The sequence below is a fragment of the Typopeltis vanoorti genome, chromosome 14, assembly GCF_054136105.1.
Source record: "Typopeltis vanoorti isolate ZY-2024b chromosome 14, IOZ_Tvanoo_1.0, whole genome shotgun sequence".
Lineage (NCBI taxonomy): Eukaryota > Metazoa > Arthropoda > Arachnida > Uropygi > Thelyphonidae > Typopeltis > Typopeltis vanoorti.
This window is the reverse complement of record NC_143562.1, coordinates 82,741,194-82,763,086: the sequence shown is the minus strand read 5'-3', so window position 1 is coordinate 82,763,086 and position 21,893 is coordinate 82,741,194. Positions and strand designations below refer to the sequence as shown.

Sequence of the window (21,893 nt, the reverse complement as noted above, 5' to 3'; positions counted from 1 at the left end):
TTCTAGAGCAGTGTTCCCAGATTGTCATTTGGTAGTACTAATGCGCTATAGTTTACCATATTTTGTGTGTGGGGGGGTGAGAATACCAAGGTTGAATTAATGCAGAAGTCATATATTTTCTATATACAAGTAGTAAAAGTATCTCTTCCGGGTGTAGCCCCAACTGATATAATCAGTAATATTTCTTGAATTTTACTGTTGTACTATTTATTTTTGAGAACGAAGTGTGTCTGCATGATTTTAGGTGTGCTTTATTAAATTGTTAGATTTATTATTTATTAAACAGGACACAATGGCGGTACTCACAAGGTCAACCATGCGGGTGTCTACCAGTACGACTAAGCGAGTGCCACAAAAATCAAGCAACATTAACGAAATACTTTTTGAAATTGATTCAATGTTGTGAGTGTAATATGTATGCTTGGCAGAGTATGGATTTGTAGGAAGTGCAATATATTATTAGACCATGAGGCAATGAATGCGAAACAGACTGAAAAGATAAAAGATGGCGTAAATGAAAGAAACAGAAATGAAATGAAAGCTAGTGAAACTGAGGGAGTGAAAGAATGCAAGAATATACAAGAGAAATTTAGCAAAAGCAAGAATCTAGAAGCGAAAGTTACCGAAAGAAAGAATGTAGAAGGAAACGTTAGCGATAAGGGAGTGAAAGAAAATATGAATGAGGAAATGGAAGTGAGGTGCAGCAGAATGAGAGGTTGTGAGGCTTCAGGAGTGACAGACAATGAAATTGTCAGAATGTAAGTTTTGATGAAACAGTTGTTAAAAATGAAATGAGGAATATGCAGAGTGATATGAGACGTTTAGTGGAAACTAATGAAAGGGTGCAAAAGAATATAAAAAAGGATAAAAGAGGTGACAAGTGATTCGAAGATAGCCACGTATGGATATGCCATAGTTAGAGGATTAGATAATGAGCAAATCCATAAGGTCTGCAATCTAGGAGGGAGAATGAACAGGATGTTTCAGGTGTTGGATATGAGGAGGAAACTAATGGTGGTCGTGGGTTCAAACAATTTAAGTGGACATAAGGAGGTAAGGGCAAATATCAGGAAGTTATTGAAGAGTGAAAGAAAACAGTGTAGTGGGAAAGGTTGTCAGTGTGTTGCCGAGGTATGACAATGATGAGTTGAGATGGAGAGCTGGAATCTTGAATGGTATGCTAAGCTTGAGCTGTATGAGGAGAAGGGAATACAGCTTGTGGATGTATTGCATCTCTTTGAGATAAGAATGGAATTATACAGGTGGATGGGCTGCATTTAAATGGCTTTGGAGTGAGTGTACTGGAGAAAGTGTTCCTAGATGGAAGTACAGATTGTGCTGCATGCAAGAGATCTAAGAGATGAAGTGAATGCAAGAGAAAACTAAGAGATGAAGTGAATGATCAGGAGGGTGGTATTGGAGAGACAGAAGTTCTTGTCAGTGGAAACGATAATGTGAGAGAAGAAGAGGGAACAGAATTGCAAGAGGAACAGGGAAACAGAGTGAGCCCAGGTGAACAGGGAGACATGGTGTAGGGACAGTGGATGTTGAAAGTAGCAATGAATGTGTTTATGAAGATAGAGTATATTGTGATGTGGGCAGGGAAGTTGAGACTGAGCGAATATATGTAGTAAGTGGTGATAAAGATGATTGGGCAAGGGTGGGTGTGGTGGGGAAATTACAACCAACCAGTGGTGTGGATAGGACTAGTTATAGACCTAAAAATAAATTGCTGTGTTTGTTTCCAAATGTCAGAAGTATCAGAAATAAAGGGGATGAAATGGTTTCAGTGGTTGAGTTTATTTGCCCCAATATCATTGGAATAAGTGAAACATGGTTGAATGAAGATGATATCATAATGGGAATAGAAATGGAAGATATAGTATTTTTCATGAGGATAGAAAGGGCAAGAAGGGAGGAGAAGTGCTTCTGATCATAGCAGGGAATTAAGTCCACATAAGGTAGACATGAAAGAGGAAAATAGTGGCAGTGGTTACGAGGCAGTGTGGTATAATGTGGAAGTTGACAGGAAGACATATTTAGTTGGGTATTGCTATAGGCCAGGGAATGTGGAGGGTGGTGTTGAAGAAATGTATAGACAACTTGGATTTAGTGAACAAAGAAGGGTAATTATCATGGTGATTTTAATTATGGTGGTATAGACTGGAATGAAAAAATAGCATTTGGGAATAAAGAAAATGAATTTCTTGAGTTCTTGATAACTATCTCAGGCTGCATGTAAAGAGAGCATGTGAGGATTGAGAGCTTTAGATGTGATCAAATTGTCAGAGAATGACAATTGTGAGTGCAGTTTCACACTTTCCTCCAGTTAGTGAGAGTGATCATCTGGATTGTGGCTAGCCATATGCAGACTTCTGTGAGGAAATGATAAGGCTGGTGATTATGACAAGCTTAGGAGACAGCTTGGAGCTATAGCATGGAATTTGAAGTTGAACTGTAAAGAAATAAATGCGGCTTTTGAACTGACAAAGAAATACATAATAGCATCAATGTGTGAATGTATTCCAAAGGCCAGAAGGCTGAATAAGGTAGGTTTAAAATGGATGATGAGGGGGCTTCAGCATGAAATCTGGAACAAGGCACTTTGGAGGCAGTACAAAATGAATAATGGTAATAATCAATTTTATGAAGAGTATAAAGAACAAGCAAGGAGAGTAACTCAGTTAGTATGAAAAACAAAAGTGCAATATGAGCAGAAATTAACAAATTAGGCGAAGAAAAACCCTGGATAGTTTTTTAGATACGTGGGAAGTAGAAGGAAGAATGATCATGGTAAGATGATGTTAATGGATGAAAATGGTACACTGGTAACTGCTGCAGAAGACATTGTTGAGATATTCAGTGATCAATTTATAAGGGTGTTTCATCCTGATCAACATGGAATCATGAGGAACTTAAGTGTAGAGGACATAGGAGAGGATGGCTGAATTGTGAGACAGCAGGAGATATTTGAGGAAATAAATAACCTTGATGTCAATAAGGCGATAGAATTTGATGACATATCATCACACGTCTTAAGGGAATGTTCCAGGGAAATGGCAGTAGCATTGGCATGCTTGTTGAATAAGAGTCTTACAACAGCACAAGTTTTCCAAGGGAGTGGAAAGAAGGTAAAATTGTTCCACTGCATAAAGGTGGTGATAAGGCTGTGGCTTCAAATTATAGACCAATCTATATATCAGGAGTTGTGGTGAAAGTACCAGAGAGATTGGTGAGAAGTAGGATATAGAATTGGATTATAAACAGCAGTATTCTTTGTGGTTATCATCATGGGTTTGTGAAAGGAAGATCATGTTTTACTAATTTATGTATTATAACAAGGTGACAAATATTTTGGACAGGGGAGATGCATATACAGTGGTGTACTTGGATTTTGCAAAAGCTTTTAATAGGCTCCCACATGATAAACTATTAAATAAATTGAAACAGATGGGATTGGATAATAGACTTCTGAGTTGGATCAGTGACATATAGGTATCAGAAAGTTGTATATGGGGGTTCAATATTCGTAAGAGGAAGGTCACTTGCGGTGCACTGCAGGGTCAATTTTGGGACCATTGTTGTTGTTCAATTTGTATATTAGTGATATTGGGATGGGTTTAACTAGTAATGTGCAGCTGTTTGCAGACAATGCAAAATTGGGGAGGGCAATGCAGAATCAAGCAGATGTTATGGCCTTGCAGGAGGACTTGAATAGATTGCATGAATGCAGGCCCATTCCATACCGGGGTGCAAAGGGTGCATTGAACCCGGGAGGCACAATTTAGGATCGGTATAATTGAACACGTTCATAAAAAAAATAGGGAATAAATAATACACTGAACTGTTTGTGGGAGGGGACACAAAAAGTTTGCACAAAGGTGGTGTAAAGCCACAGAACGGCCCATGAATAGGCAGGTAAGTGGAACTGTCAGTTCAATGTTGCAAAGTGTAAGGTATTGAAATTTGGTAAGCAACAATGGGATGCCAAGTATGTACTTAGTAGGGAAACTTTAAAGGAGGTAGAGGAAATGAGAGATCTTGATGTGGTGGTGGTGGACAAGGATCTGAAATTTAGGAACCACATTGCACAAGTTGTCAAGGCATCACATCAGATAATGGTAATGATGTGGAGGACCTTGACATACCATAACCTCTTTATGTCGTCCTATATGGTTATGATGCCATTGTATAAGGCCTTGATCAGGCTTCATATGGATTATTGTGGATTATGGATTATCTGGTCACTTTTTTTTGTTATTTTTTATATTTTAATGGAAAAATTCACACATTGGTGTTGGTTCACAAACTTTGCTTCCTGCGTATTTTGGCGCTTAATGAATATTAGTAAATATTGCTTATTCATATGTTTCATTTCAAAGCAGTGGTTAATTGTATTTACTTCGAATGCTCTCCAGGGAAGCTCCAAATCTTCCTGTCCCTTTCATCACGCGTTCGTAATCAGGGACTGTTGATATTGACTTTATATACATATCAAAACTCGTTTTATATTATTACTGTCATCCGAGCTAGTTTTCTGTTACCAATAAAAGTTTCGCATATACTTCACACATGAAAAAAAGCTTAAACAAGTTCATGTGGGGGAGATAGTAACTCCTTGCAGTGGTAAACAACACGCCCTCCCTAACAGCCACTATACTGCAGAGGCAATAAAAACAAGTACTTTTATTATGTCAGTGAATAAGGTATGAGGAGTCTGTGTAATATATTTCTCAACAAATAGTCCAATTAGAGACAACTGGGATAAAAACACACTAATTAATGAATCACATGTCCCCTCATACAGAAACTATGCTGTATAGACTGAAACAAAACCATATGTTGCATGGGCAAACACAGTATCTAACTAAAAACTATTGTTATTAATTAGATATGTGTAAGATCGATTTCCCAAAAGGCAGCAATAAAATTCAATTGAACGTGTTAAACTTCGTAAAAGTGTTAAAACTAAGTAATATATATATATATATATATATATATATAATGAATGTTATGGCAATTTCACATATGGCATTCGGTTGAAGAGAGTTAGCATTTCAACTCAATTGTCAGCTATGCTTTTATCTTTCGGTTGCACGATCTTTTGTTAATACCGCACCAATCATATGCACGTTTTAATAACCTGCCTTTGCTGTCTGTTTCGCGTTAGGCTTAATTACCTTAAAGGGAGAAAAGTCACAAAAGAGAAAAATGTACCTGGTCCGGGGATTCCCTTATTCAGGTAATATTCACTAATTTCATGTTCTGTGGTGTGATTTCATCAGTCTGTGGTGCGCCAGTATCGGTAAGTGGTGATATTATTTGATCTATTCTAAGTTAAAAAATTTAACCCTGAGATGGATAAGCGGCTGATTAAAAAAAAATCCCGCGAACAATCAGAAGAAGCAGAAACAGACTAAAAAAAAAAAAGGACAGTATTTCATATTTTACCAGAACAGCCCATATTCTTCAGAACCAAACGGTAAGAAGGCAAAAAATGTAATATATGCATTTGATTTTTGCAATATTCGCTGTGTATGTTTTGTATTGAATATAAATACAATAAATATTATAATAATATATCTCTCTATTACGATTTTGTTTCGAGGGGGGCCGTGAAATATTTTAATTTTTGCAAAGGGGGCCCTGACTTCCAGAAGTTTGGGAAGCACTGACCTAGATAACTCATCTTTTGTGACATTTATATTTTTTTTTTCCCCATCCAGAGCTTGTTTTTTATTTAGTGTATTTTCAAACAGACAACTTTTTTTGTTGTTATTAGGAATGATAGGGGAAAATAATATAATCAATAGAATATCCAAGTAAATAATGCTTGTTTGAATGAGTGGTTAGTGTTTCTGCTCTCTGCTGAAGCTGGTAGTGGGTTTAAATCCCAAAATGGGCATAAATGTTTGTGATTGTCTTTTAGGTGTGAGACCACCACCTTGCTTATTTTAGATGCCTGAAGTGGCTTGAAAAAGTTTGATGTTTGGTCTCTAGGGTTTTTGGATTATGTAAAAAGTAAATTTTAAAAAATACAAAAATTATTTTTAATTTTTGTATTTTGTATTTTAATATTTTCATTATTTTTAAATTAAAAAAAGTAATTTTTAAATTAAAAATCCTCAGCTCACATGGTAATAAAGTGCTACAATGTTTTGCATGTGAAAATCACATTAAAGGAAAAAAACACAAGTTCTTTTACAATGCATGTTACATATTTCTATTTTATTTTTTTAGTTATTTTTATTCATTTTCTTTATTGATTTACATCTGTTTGATACTAATTCTGATTACAGGACTCTTGGATCTGTTCCTGAAGATGGTGGTCAGCCTGATGTTTATGAAAGTTTAGAGGAATTTCATGTGCTTGCTTTAGCACATGTACTGAGAAGACCAATAATAGTAATTGCAGATACCGTTCTTAAAGATGTAACAGGAGAACCCTTTGCTCCTATCCCATTTGGGGGCATCTATCTACCTCTGGAATGTCCTCCTGCTGAATGCCACCGTTCTCCTCTTTGTCTTACATATGATGCTGCACATTTCTCTGCATTAGTTGCCATGGAAAGAGAGACTTATGTTGATAAAATTCCCCATCCTCCAGGTAATTATATTTTTTCTTTTTTTCTTTTTTTGTATTATATTTGGAAATCAGTTATTACAGATACATTAATGTGAGTCTGTCATTACAGAATTTTGTGAACAACATTTCATAAGACACTAATGGAAAGTGATGTAGGTAATTCAACATTAATGGATATCTGCAACATGAAATTAATCAGATTTCATGATAATCCAGATCATCTCAAATATCTCAACATTTCCTAACCTCTGTCACATTCATTTGCTTTTTTGTTGCTCTACAAATTCTGATAAATGCTTTTATACAGTAGTTCCCCCCCCCCCCCGTATCTGCTGGTTTGCTTTCCGTGGTTTCAGTTATCCACGGTAAACCCCAGTCCAAAAATATTAAATGTAAAATTCCAGAAATAAACAATTCATAACTTTTAAATTGCATGCTGTTCTAAGTAGTGTGATGAAATCTTACACCATCCCGCCCAAGACGTGAATCTTCCCTTTGTCCAGCGTATCCATGCTGTATTGTATACTCTACACTGCCTGTTAGTCACTTAGTAGCCATCTCGGTTATTAGATTGACTGTCGTGATATCACAACAGTCTATTCAAGTAATCCTTATTTTACTTAATAATGGTCCCAAAGTTCAAGAGTAGGGATGCTAGCAATTTGGATATGCCAAAGAGAAGCCATAAAGTGCTTCCTTTAAGTGAAAAGGTGAAAGTTCTCAACTTCGTAAGGAAAGAAAAATAATCATATGCTGAGGTTGCTAAGATTCGATTCACATAACTTTTATTACAGTATTGTTATAATTGTTCTATTTTATTATTAGTTATTATTGTTGATCTCTTACTGTGCCTAATTTATAAATTAAACTTTATCATACTGTTGGCACACTCTCCCTCAATGAGTCTTTGGACTACCTGGAGGTGTCAAATAATAATATATAGGAAAAAAACATATTATATACCGATTTCAGTACTATCTGCAGTTTCAGGTATCCACTGAGGGTGTTGGAATGTATCCCCTACAGATAAGGGGGGCACTACTGTAGCTTCTTTGACTATCTATCACCAAAGCTTGATTTTCTGCAGTGCAAAATATCCTAATATGGGGGTCATCTTCATTGGAGGACTTCACAATCTACAAATCAAACTGTCTTCCCTTCTTTAATTTTATGGATCAAGCTGCAGGGGTGTTGAAGTATTTGCTTGCTAAACAGCAAATACTTCATTTACCCTGATACTGGATGTTAACAAATAATTGTCACCATATCTTGTGGACTATTTTGGTTAATGGATTGAGTCCTTGACTCTTTATCCCTTTATATGTTCAAGAATTTATAATGAGAGGGTTTAGTCAGCATTTTGCTCACTTGTTGTGAGAGCATATAGCAGTACCTAATGCATTTAATTGATAAGGATTGATTTGGCTCTTGTATATCTTGAAATGTTTCATTCATTGTAAATTGTTGATTGGTAGATTAATTGAGCTAGGTGAGTGCAGGCATTTGCAAAAAAAAGTTATCAGCAGAAGCTTATATGTATGAGCAGTGGTGAGCTATAAGGAGCTCGCACAAGCCCTTTGTTAAATTTTTTCTCAAATTTGCGAGCCTTGTTTAATAATCTGGTAGAACTAGAAAATACCACTGCAGAATGTATACATGCTACTATAATTGCTACTTTAAATTCATATGGATTTTCTAATAACTATTTAAAAAATCATCTCATTGCATTTTGTTCTGATGGAGCTAGTATAATGTTGGGAAACAAATCAGGTATTGCAATTAAACTTCTACAAAAATTTCCCAACATAGTGATTTGGCATTGTGTAGCTCATCATTTACAATTAGCATTGGACGATTAGATAAAAAACATAAAAAAAATAAATCATTTTGAAATATTCATGAATAAATTATATGCTTTTTTATCATCAATCACCAAAAAATCAACGAGAATTAAATACGATTGCAAAGGACCTTGGTATCGAAATTTTAAAGATCGGCCGTGTGTTTGGACCATGATCGGCAGCTTGTAGTTTATGAATGGCTCTTGCTGTGTGGAGAAATTATCCAGCTTTATGCAAGCATTTTGCATCGAACGATGAATATAAGGACTTTTTAAACTGACTTCTCAATTTGGAATTTTTAAAAGATCTAGCATTAGTGATTAATATCCTACAGGAATTATCATATCTGTCAGAAGCTCTACAGAGTCGCAATATAAGTATTATAAGGGCTAAGCTAATCCTTTTTTGCTTGATGATGCAAGCCCTTTGTTAAAATTTCCATAACTCACCTTATAATCTTCAGTGTCTGCTTCTTGATGAATTTGATTATCCTAATGTACCAGATGCTACTACATAATATTTGTATAAGCATTTATTCTGTGCTGTTTGTAATTAATGTTTTGACCTGCCATGTATCTCCAGTCTTCGAGGATCTGTAGATGAAGATTAATGTGGATCACTAGTGTCGCAAGTGACTATAGAAGTGCATTTGAGCTATGCTAAGAAAAGTGTTTTACATTGTGTATAATGTAGTTTTTTTTTTTTTTTTTTGTATAATTGTGTTCCATTTATTTTTCATGCTGGATACAACTGTTCTTCAGTAGTGTTTGTTATAATTTTCTTGTTTATGTCTTGCTACTTGTATGTGCTACTGCTTTCTGAAAATGACATCCATAAGGAATCACATATCTGCTGCATGAAAAGCTTTGTCAGAAGGATATTTCTTTCCTGGATTTTTCCTATTGGAGGTGTTTCAAGAATTCTTTTATCTATGTACCCTGAAGTGTGAATGATTTTTGCATGGCGAATGAAAAGAAGGAAAGCATTAATGTATATGAAAAATGTAATGATAGATTGTGTTTCAAAGTGGGAGCTAGCATCGTTGGTAGTAAATAAAAATTGGATGTATGTATTAGTTATGATTATAAAAAAAAAAAAAAAAAAGAGTGGTGGACAGAATGGAAGAGCTTAGGCAAGAGATCATGAAACTGAAAAGTGGAATGAAGCATTTGGAAGATGAGATCAAACATCTAAAGAAAAGATTGGCTGACGTGAATCAGAAAGAGGAAGTTTTGTATTATGAAGAGAGTCAGAGGATAATTGAATAGCATTGTTTGGAGACGCTATCATTAGAGGTGTGAAGAATAATAAAGTACACAAAACATGCTTTCCTGGTGGAACATTGAAACAAAATAACTGATGCATTACAGAGAAGGAAAGAGTGAGCACCAGAATTAGTGGTGGTTGTGGGCATGAATGACTTATATAGTGAAAAAAGGAATGTTGATAGAGACTTGAAATTATTATGGGAAGTAAAGGATAAGTGTTGTTGGGAAAGTTGTTAATGTGTTGCCCAGATATGATAATAACAAGTTGAGAAGGAGAGCAGCGATATGAATAGCAAGATGGCTGAGTTGTGTGAAGCAAAAGGGTGTTCAGTTTGTGAATTTGAAGGGGAGTTGGAATGGTTAAAAGTTGGTGAATTGCATTTAAATTAATTTGGTGTTGGGCATTTAGAGAAACTAATGTTGCTGAGAAGGTACAGAAACAAGAAGCTAGTGTAGTTAACAGTCAAATGGTATTCATGAAGCAAAATAGCACTTCAAACAAGGTTTTGGCTGTTTTATTCTGCATATGGATACCTGTGTGGATACAAGCTGTCATTGTGGCAGGACAAGGTGATGGAATGCACAGAGGTGAGGATGAGACAAAGATATGAATGGCAATCAGAATCAGGATCAGGGAAACGGAAGTGGTCAGACCAGAGAGAGAGAGAGAGATGTGGTAAGTAGCTAGAGTAGGGAATGTTGGTGGCGTGGCCTCAAAGACAGGGGGATTGAATATTTGTATACAAATGTAAGGAACATTCGAAATAAGGGATCTGAGTTTGTTCATTGAGTCAGTACACCCAAAGATGATAATTGTAAGCAAAACCTGTCTGTCTGAGCATAATGTACTGTCAAATTGAACAATATACAATTTTTTAGGATGGGAAAGTGAAAAGAAGAGGGGAAGTAGTGTTAATGATTATTATCATTATTATCAACATCTGGCCTCCATGCAGTCACAGATTCATCATGGGAGGCACATACTATCACACGCAATGCTCATTCAACTGTGCCTTAAACTGAATCAGTTGCATCTACATTCACAACACACTCAGGCAATGCATTCCATTCACCAACCACACTCCATGCAAAGAACCTTCTCCTCACTCCTCTGCTCGCACCCTCTTGTTCTACCCCCCCCCCATTCTATGAAAAATTCCTTCCATATTAATCTGATAACCTCAATCATATATCCACCTCCTCTTCCTATTCATGAGGCTTTGCAATTTACATTATTTCAATCTGCCTTCATACTCCTCATTCCAAAGAACACTTACCACTTTTGTGAATCTTCTCTGGATCCTTTCAAACATATCCTTTTCACCATGAAAACCCAGTGATCAGATATGTGCACAGTAATCCATATGAAGCCTGATCAAGGCCTAATACAATGGCATCATAACCATATAGGATGACATAAAGAGGTTATGGTATGTCAAGGTCCTCTGCATCATTGCCATTATCCGATGTGATGACTTCACAGTTAGTATAATGTGGCCCCTGAATTTCAGGTCCTTGTCTGCCATCACTTCCAGATCTCTCATCTCCTCTAACTCCTTTAAAGCTTCCCTATCAAGTGTATACTTTGCAGCCCATCATTGCTTACCAAATTTCAAAACCTTACACTTTGCAACATTGAACTGACAATTCCATACTGTTCCCCACTCATACAACCTATTCAATTCCTACTGTTGAAAAGAAACATCTGCTTGACTCTGCATTGCTTCCCCAATTTTGCATCATCTGCAAACAGTTGCATATCACCAGTTAAACCCATCCCGATATCATTAATATACAAACTGAATAACAGTGGCACCAGTAGAAACCTCTGCTGCACACCACTAGTAACTTTCCTCTTTCAGGATACTGCACCCCCATATATAACTTTCTGATACCTATTTGACAGCCAGTCACAGATCCAACTCACTAGTCTGTTATCCAATCCTATCTGTTTCAATTTATATATCAGCATGTCATGTGGCAGTCTATCAAAAGCTTTTGCAAAATCTAAGTGTACCCACTAGTAACTGTACTAGTAATAAGTGTACCCACTACTGTACTTCACACCAGTAGTAACTTTCCTCTTTCAGGATACTGCACCCCCATATATAACTTTCTGTTACCTATCTGACAGCCAGTCACAGATCCAACTCACTAGTCTGTTATCCAATCCTATCTGTTTCAATTTATATATCAGCATGTCATGTGGCAGTCTATCAAAAGCTTTTGCAAAATCTAAGTGTACCTCCCTATATTCATCTCGCTCCAAGACATTTGTAACTTTGTTATAGTACATAAGTAAGTTGGTAAAAGTAAAACATGATCTCTCTTTAACAAACTCATGCTGACAACCACAGCGAATACTGCTGTTATCAACTCATTTCTGTATCCTAGTTCTCACCAATCTCATCACCACCTTTATGCAGTGGAACAATTTTACCTTCTTTCCACTCTCTTGGAACCTGTGCTGTTGTCAGATTTATTAAACAGGCATGCCAATTCATTGTAACATTTCCTTGAGACATGATGATATGTCATCAAATCCTATCGCCTTATTTACATCAAGCTTATTTATTTCCTCATATACCTTCTGCTCCCTCACAATTAAGTCATCCTCTCCTATGTCCTCTACACTTAAGTGTCATGATTTCACCCTGATGAAGACGAACCACCAGTTACCATTCTACCATTTTCATCCATTAACATCATCTTACTATAATCATTCTTCCTTCTACTTCTGACATAACTGAAAAATTTTCAAGGGTTTTTCTTGCCCTGGTTTGTTTGCTAATTTCTGCTCATACTGTAGTTTTGCTGTTCTTACCAGCTGAGCCACCTTCCTGTCCTGCTCTTTGTATTCCTCATGCAATTGATTGTTACCGTTATTGATCCTGTGCTGTCTCCACAGTATCCTCTTCTTCCCGATTTCATACTAAATCTTTTTATTCAACCATTTGACACCTACTTTATTCAGTCTTTTGACCTTTGGAATACATTTACACATCGATGTTGTTAAATATCTTTTGGTGAGTCCCCAACTAGCATTTATCTCCCTTCTGATTAACACTTCATTCCCGATAGCTGTCTCCTAAACTTTTCATAATCACCAGCCTTGTAATTCAACATATATCCTTGCCTCACAGACGTCTTCATATGGCTAGCCACAACCTATGAAAATAGCAGAAGCATAGAAAACTTCATCTGCATTCTGATTTTAGATCCTATAGAACAAATGAATTATATCAGCTATTTAGGCACAGTTTTTAGTGAAGATAGAAAATTAAATCTGGAAATAGACATCAGAATAAGCAAAGCTGGTATTAGTAGCCAGCTGAATAAATTTATATGGAATAAGAGAGAGAGAGAACTTAGTCAAAACTCCAAACTATTGGTATACAAGACGGTATTCAAACCAGTTTTAAGTTATGGATCTGAGAGTTGGGTTAGAAAGAAAGCATTTGATCAAAGACTAGAGACCACAGGGTTCTGAAAAAAATTAGGAGAGTAAACCGATGACATCAATTGCAGAATCATATTAAAAATGAAGATATAATAATAATATAATTAGAGCCTCGGCAGCATAATGCCTGTGGCATGCATTTGCTAAGCAAAAGAATCCGAGTTCAAATCTCGCAGAGAATTTCTTCTCAGATTTTTTTTTGGGGTATTGCTGGTGCAGACAGTGGGATGTGTACAGTGGGCTGCTTCCCCACGATGAGTCCTTGGACTCTTGGAATTATCACGCAATAATTTTGCTGGCCTGGTTGGCCGAGTGGTTAATGTATCTGCTCTCCTGCCAAAAGGCTGCGGGTTCAAATGTAGCTGATGATGGGAGTAAGAGATTTTGCCAATTGTTTGACTTATCCATGTGAGGGGAAATGAGTAGCACCTACTATTGGTCTGAAAGGATTATTGTTGTGGATTTTAGGTATTCCATATATTGTGGTGGGGGGGGGAGGCGACAGTAACTCATGAGTTTAATTTTTCTGGTTATTCAGAGTAGTCCAAGAAGTAACTTTTATGAAAAATATTTTTATTTCTTTAGCAAATGATAGAATCTAAAAGAATATAAGTAGACCAGTGTCTAAGCATCTCTTGCATTTTATGGTTTTATTCACTAGTATTGAAAATTACAGTAACGTTACCCTTTTTTCTGCTTAATGATTATTATAATTATTTTCTCTTCAACTTCTTAGAGCCACTTTATTATACAGATGTAAACATAAATCTGTGAGAGACATTTTGGAATCTGCCACAACTTTACAACATTCGCCTAATCTAAGGATTGTTATCATGAGAATGTCAGCAGAATAATGAAGATCCTAACTGGCACACTCACAGAGGGTGCCAGTTTGAACTGCAAAGCCATGCCATTTTGTGTTTGCTGTTGCTGTGCTTGCATGCATATCTTAAAACTCTTTGCATTTGAGACTTGGGTAAAATATTGGCTATTCCTAATTAACTAAAAAAGTTTATTATCATCTTTAGATGTCTATTTCTTCTGTTAAACAGAAACATGTTGTGTAATAATCAGAATCTACATATTCATACCAGGTTAGTGATCTTACATGAAAATTGTAGAGCATGAAAAAGCAGACCAGGAAGGTGGAGGGCAAAGAGAGAGTATGCAGATATTCTTTCACTTTCAGTAGGTTTTAAATACCATGTGGTGTAGAAGTTTCGTATTATAGGTTCATGTGACATAAATGTTCTCCAAGTGCCTCTGTTTCTGATCATTCCAAACTTTTTATAATGGGTGGATCAGTTATAGTGTCACTCTCCTTGATATGATGGACATATGTCTTCCTTTATCTGATTCTTGAGTTTTTTCATTGTTTTGTCCACAGTATCATTCTCTTTGAAAAGAGGAAAGTTTTATGATTATACTGTATGACTATGGACATAATAAAAAAAAAAATTATGTGTTTGCTAGCCAACTCTGTTCTCTTTGGGTTTTTTTTTTAAAAAACTTTCTTACACACATTTCTTTTCAACATGACATTGTTTTATCCTGCTCAAAGCAAAATGCTAATCAGTTTCTATATCAAATTCTCTGTATGTTCTTGTGTCCTGAACAATTAATAATATAATCATCTGTAGAGTAGAGGAGTACCATCTTCTTCTTGAATGGCAGACAATATCTAGTAGAATGATTTGTTCAAATGTCAGAATGAGGAATTGGACAATGACACTTTTTCTGCCTATGGTCCCACAGAAGGTTCTATTAAGGGAGAAGTTAAATTTTTCAAGACATTAGTAAAGGCAGCTGACACACGAAGAAAAAGGAAAACATGGTCCTTATTGGAGATCTAAATAGGAAAGTAGGAAATGATTGCCAGGCATATAGATATTTTGGGGGAGAAATTTGGAGAAAAGAGCAAAGCTGATAATAATAAGTACCTGCTGGATTTCTGTTCAGAACATGGACTGTTCATTACTCACACCATGTTCTAATATAAAGATGTGCACAGAATCACGTAAAGAGAAGACATTAAAAATAAGAAAAGTCTCATTGACTGTGTTATTGTTGGTAGCAATATCTTCACACTGGTTCAGGACACAAGAGTATACAGAATATTTGCAATAGAAAGTGATTACCATTTCACCTGGAGCAGGATAAAATAGAGTCATATTGAAAAGAAATATAAGAAAATATGTAAAAAAATGTGTAAGTAAGAAAGATTTTTTAAAAAATCTGTTGAGCAGCTTTCAGAGGTGGGCCATAGTTTCAAATACACAAATATTATTTTAAAAAAATGAGACTTTGAAAACAAAGACCAAACCTTCAAGGTTCATTGGCAGACTGTAAAGAATGCATTGTTGGATTCAGTCAGAGAACTATCTGGAGAGGGTGTCTGCAAGTATTGAAAAATCAGAGCTCTATATGATTATTCTGAAATCTTACAATTAGTTCCTAACTGTATTACTTTTAATACAGTGCCTATTGTATAAAGAAACATCTTATGTACAGTATGCATTCTATTAAAGTCATCAGAACTTCATGGGCAGACTCAAAAATTAAAGAGATGGTCAAGGAAAGGAAGAAAGCATATCCAAAATTCCTGGCAAGTAAGTCAGCATGTGCTCTGAGAGAATACAGAGAAAAATGTAGCAAAGTGTGTAAAACTAGCTACACAAAAGTCATGGGAAAACTTTGGTAAGAATATAGAAAATATATATTAAGACAGTGGCAGAATATTCTGGAGTTTATTGAAAAGCTTAGAAATTGAGGAAAGAGTATAAATGGAATCAGAGATGATAAAGACATATTGCTAAATGAATCACAGTGATAACAGAAAACAGTTTAAAAAAAAAAAAAAAAAATCATAGCCTGAAATGTAGAAAGGCAGCTGGACTAAATGATTTTCAACCAGAAAATCATTTAGTCCAGAAAGTATTAAATGTTTTGCAGTGGCCACTCTGCATAATTCAGAAGGCCTGGTCAGAGGATCAAATTCCAGATAATTGCAGTATAGCCCCCACAGTACCCATCCATGGATCATTGAGTGTTCCTGTAAAATTTATGCAAGCATACTTGTGAAAAGGATAAAAAAAATTGTGGATGGGAAAACTTAGCAAATTATGTTCAGACCAGAAAGAGGTTGTCAGGATCAAGATTTTTCTTTTTGATAAGTTGGTACATCTGTCATAAGCATCCATGTGAAATTCCAAGTCATTCTATCAAGTAGTTTGTTTTATACAGCTGTCTGAAGCAAAAGTGTTGTCTGTATCCCTTGAAATGGATAAAATTGAGTATCATGCAGTTATAAAATTCTTTGTAAAAGAAGGTTTAATTCCAAAAGAAATTCATTCGAAGTTCATAAAAGTTTATAGGCACTCTTCTCCTTCATTTTCGACAATTAAGAAATGAGCTACCGAGTTTAAACATGGCCATACCAGCCTTGAAGATGATTCATGTGAAGGACGTCCAAAAAGTGTAAGAACACCAGAAATCATTGATCAAGTGCACGATATGGTATTAGATAACAGGCGAGTTAAAGTGCGTGAAATTGCTGAGACTATAGGCATTTCAAAAGAAAGTGTAGGTTATATTTTGCATGAAGAATTGCAAAAGAAAAAGCTTTGCACGAGAAGGATGCCCCACTTGCTCACAGCAGATCAAAAACACACTTGCATGAAAGTGTCTGAACAGTGCTTGGAGTTTTAACAAGAATAAAACTGGTTTTGTGTATCGATTTATTACTATGGATGAGACTTGGATTCACCATTACACACCAGAATCCCAACAACAGAGTCAAAACAGTGGACAGAAGCCGGTTGTTCAGCACCAAAGAAGACAGTTCCATCAGCAGGACAGGTCATGGCATCGGTGTCATGGGATGGTGGAATTTTGTTTATTAATTATATTGAAAAGGGTAAAACAATAACCGGGGAATATTATTCCTATCTTTCACCCAGACTAGATGAAAAATTCATGAAAAAAGACCCAGTTTGCAGAAGAAAAAATTCATCTTTCATCAGGACAGTGCACCTGTCCACAGAGGTGTTTTGGCAATGAGAAAATTAAGGGATTCTGCACTATGAATTGCTGGAACATCCACTCTATTCCCAGATTTGGCTCCCTCTGACTTCTATTTCTTCTCAAAACTAAAACTCTTCCTTGCTGGTCAGCATTTTTCTTCGAATCAAGAGGTGATTGCAGCTGTAGAGGGGTATCTTGCAGATCTTACTGAGAACCACTACAGGGATGGGATAATGGTGCTGGAGCATCACTGGAATAAATGTACTTAAGGGAGATTATGTTGAACAATGAAAATAATTTTTAAATTATTAATTCGTTTTTTCATTGTTAGGCTGAAAACTTTTCAGACCACCCTCATAGTTGAGAAATCATGGGAATATAACAAGGATACGTATTTAAATTTTATAAATCTAGAAAAGGCATATGACAAGGTGCCAAGAGAAAAGCTGTTCAGAATGCTATGTTTTATGGTGTAAATGAGATGTTATATTGAGCAATACATATCTATATTTGAGATATGAGTCAGCAGTTAGAATAGGAGGTACAGGAAGATGGTTTGATGAAAAATCAGATATGAGACAATGGTGCATGTTATCTACTTGGCTCTTTACTTTATGCAGATGATGTTATATGCCTATATAAATTTGGTATAAAAATTAACAATAAAAAAAAACCACTGAAAATAGGCAAGAAGTTTCTTCACTAAGGGTGCACATCAGGTGCACCCTTAGTGAAGAAACTATAGAAGAAGTATAGATAACAGAATTAGCAAAACTTTTAGCAGGAAGTGAACTGAATAAATTTATATAGAATGAAGCATTAATCCAAACACTAAACTATATAAGGACAAGTAAACCAATTTTTAATTATGAATCTGATAGTGAGGTTGGAAATAAAACACTTCATCAAAGACTGGAGACCACAGATATGAGAGTTTTGAGAAAGATTAGAGGAGTGGACAGATGGTATCAGTGGCATAATCATATGAAAATAAAGATAGTAGGAATGAACTTCACATTATTAGCATTCAGTTATATGTGAGCAGAGTGAATTTCAGGTGATATGATCATTTAAACAGAAAAGGAGAAGAAAGGTTAGTAAAACAAATTTTTGCCAGGAGTCCCAAAAGATAATGGATGAATTTGGAGGAAAATTGTTGGTAGGAAGTTAGTATTACGAGTACATGGAAAGTTTACATCATTGCTATCATAATATCCTCTAGGCGGTACAAAATCCTGATATGTACCTCCACTCCCTGAGGATACATATCAGGAATTTGATGATGATGATAGAGATAATAAGCAAGTATGCAATAATAAACGTACTAATCAAGTACAACACTGGCCAGCAGGTGACAAAATAAAAACTTGTTGGGTTATTACATCTCTCCTTGGTGAGAACTAACTTAAAGAAAATAAGATGAGATAGATCTTGTATCTTATCATAGGATTAATCAGATTTTAAAATAATAATAATAAATAAATTATTTTCTATTGTTCATTTGGCTAAGATATATATTTCATGCTTTTATTTTTCAGCTGCAGTCCCAGTGATAGACCCAGAGCATAAACTCTTGTCAATTCAGTTTGCTGTTGATCCAGGGTCAGAAGTTACATGGAGTAATGATGAAAATGATCCTATCACTATTTCAAAGCTCACATTAACTGATAAAGATAAACTTGGGTTACTAAATGAATATTTAGATGTCACTGAAATTCCACTTCCAAGAATGGAGAGGCAAGATTCATTGGATTTGCAAGATGATGATACGTTATCTACAGGAACTGAAGGAGACAGGCGATCAGCAGCTGGAAGTTTTGATTCTGATGATAGTATGATGGATACTGCATCAGGATCATCTAGTCCAAATGGATTGCTTACACAGCACAAAAGTAAAGCAGCACGGCAGTTACAGAATGTTGCAAAACAGGTTGGGAGTATTGGCAAAAGTATGGGTAGAAAAATAAAAAAAAACTTTGGTAGCATTACTCGGAGAGCTGGATCGATAAAGGGAGCACCAGAAAGCAAATCAATGGAATCACTCAAAAACAAAAAGTTAAAAGATACAGCCTTGGTCTCCAAACTAGCTACAAGTGGTATAGTAGGTACTCCAGATAGTATTATTGCAGCTGTAATTCACACAGATAAAAGGCATGAATATCAAGAAGAAATGATAAGGAACTATTTGAATTCTGCTAGGTGTAGGTACCTTCAAGAAAGGGAATTAAAACAGAGACAGGGAAATGATAGAAAAAAGGATTCAAATTTGTATCCTTCACGTTGCATTAATCATGGATGCAACATGTATGGAACTTCTGCTACAAGTTACCTGTGTTCTTCTTGTTATGGTAAGCAAAAACAAGAAGAAGTAGAATTAGAAGGAAAGAGGAAAGGATCTCCTCAGCATCAGAAGCAAAAGCACAAAGAAGATACTACTGTCTCTTCTGAATCCCTTACGTGCCATAGTGAGAAGGAACGAACAAGTGTCACTAAAGTGTCCTTAGGTATGAAAGCCTCATCTAGACTAGAGCATAATACTGCCAGTCATAAATCTGTGTTTCCCAGCCATGCTATGCAGGACAGCCCTACATTGCAGTCAGTGTCATCCAGTGCTTCCGGAAGTCCCATTAAATCAGGAAATCAGAGTAAGCTTCATGTTAATAGCAGTTCTTGAAATTTCATCTGGAAGGCCTTAACTTGTAAAAAAAAAAGAAAAAAAAAAAAAAGAAAACGAAAAAAAAAATGTTATTGAAGTACCTATTGCATAACATACGTGCTTTTATCACCACTGCATTTGTATGTGTTTTTCATTTACTCTTACATCTTGCAGTCTCAGAAATTATTATTTATTTTTTTAACTCAAGAAGTTATAATTTTGCATTTGATCTGCCCAGGAGTTGGTTCTATTCTCCTATAGTCTAAGTATTCTCCTATAAGCCAGAGTATCAAAACATTGAAATATTTAAGATATATGTTAAATAAAAGCCCATGCATGTTACCTATGTAAAGATTGTCAACTTTTTATAGATATGATATTGCCTCCTAAAAGTTGCTTCAATATTTAATAATTATTAATCAAAATGTTAAATACTTGATTCAAGTAGTTAGACCTCGTGAATTAGATAGGGGATTGCAGCTTGATTTTGGTTAACAAACAAAAACAGGATTTTGTTGTTGCATTGTATACTATATATATATATATATATTTTTTTTTTTTTTTTGATCCATTGCTTTCATAAAATAAACTAAAGCAGATAATATGAAGTAAAATCATGATTTTATTGATTTGTAGGTAATTAAAGAAGCACTTAATTTAAACATAGACAAATAAATAGTTAAATAATTGATTTATTATAGAGAGAGAAAAAAAATCATGGTTATTGCATTAATTACCATAATCATTTAATTTATATGGCATTTTGCTGTTCACTTCTTTGCCAATCATTGTTCATAATGTTTAATAGGTAGTATATTTTGTTTATTCCTCAAGTTCCTGAAAATATCCCACTTATGCAACATTCCCTCCAGTGCACAATACATGTATCAGTTTGTGTGGTCTCTATGTCAATGGGTGTGTTAAGTGCACATTTGATCTTTGTCTGAATTTTTTGAAATATTCAAGCACATATATATTTGTAATGTAAATCATTTTTTCTTTTATATTTGTTTAATGTGTATATGTGAAAAGAGAGAGTACATGAAAATATGAATATTTGTATATACCAATACACATACATACATGCATGCATTATACTACTATTTTTTTTTTTCTACATTCACTTTTACCTTTTATTATATATTGCAGTTGTTATAGATGATTGTCTTCCATGACTTTTATTATTATTAAAGGAATTTGCTTGTTTCAACTCTGGAATTTTAACTTTGTTTATTTAAAAAAAAAAAAAGTCAAAAAGTGTATTAGAAAAAATTCTTATTATATAATGAAATCAGAATTACTGAAATAAGAGCCAACAGGCTTCAATTCGGCAAAGTAAAATATTCATAATTAAGTGGATATTGAATATCACATTATTTCTTAGCCGAATAAGAAACTCAAAGATAGGAAATCTAATCTAAGTGTTTCATTCTGAATATAGAAAACTATATAAAGTTCGATGAGACCAAGTGTAAGCCAACACCTGGTAGTGTAATGCCAGGCAACTCGTAGTAAAGGTGGAGGAGCTGTGTTTTACATTATGGGAAAATACTAAAGACAGTGATCGGAGCTAACTCCACCTTTACTACGAGTTGCCCGGCATTGCACTACCAGGTGTTGACTTACACTTGGTCTCGCCGAACTTTATATAGTTTTCTATATTTGGCATGAAACTCTTAGATTAGATTTCCTATCTTTGAATTTCTTATTTGGCTAAGAAATAATGTGGTATTCAATATCCACTTAATTATGAAATCAGAATTTTTTAAAATAATTATCCATCGGATAAAATTTCAGTTTTTCACAGCATATTAACATTGTTCACAACTACTAATAATATTACTACATTTGGAAAGAAATTAGCTAAATTGGAAAAAATAATCTTTATGGCATTCTCTGAATTAGAAGCTATGCAAACTATTATTTTGTTATCATTGGTCTAAATAAAAATAAATCAATACATTTTAAAAATATTTTACTTTATTTTATTTTTATTTTATTAAAGGAAAGGTTTAATGCTAATATTGCATATGCTGTTTGTAATAGAAATTTCCTACTT

The 21,893-nt window shown here is 35.0% G+C and overlaps 1 protein-coding gene across 8 annotated transcripts in view; it reads left to right on the top strand.

The window, feature by feature from the left end:
* LOC150099713 (OTU domain-containing protein 7B-like) overlaps positions 1–21,252 on the top strand; it is a 258,534-nt gene extending 237,282 nt beyond the window's left edge. For all 8 annotated transcript variants that reach the window (XM_090403711.1, XM_090403710.1, XM_090403708.1 and 5 more), the window contains 2 exons: positions 6,300–6,607; positions 18,717–21,252. In XM_090403711.1, the coding sequence (XP_090259837.1) occupies positions 6,300–6,607; positions 18,717–19,852 (1,444 nt within the window). In that variant the 3' untranslated portion in view covers positions 19,853–21,252. The remainder of the gene's footprint in view (positions 1–6,299; positions 6,608–18,716) is intronic.
* Positions 21,253–21,893: the final 641 nt, after the last annotated feature.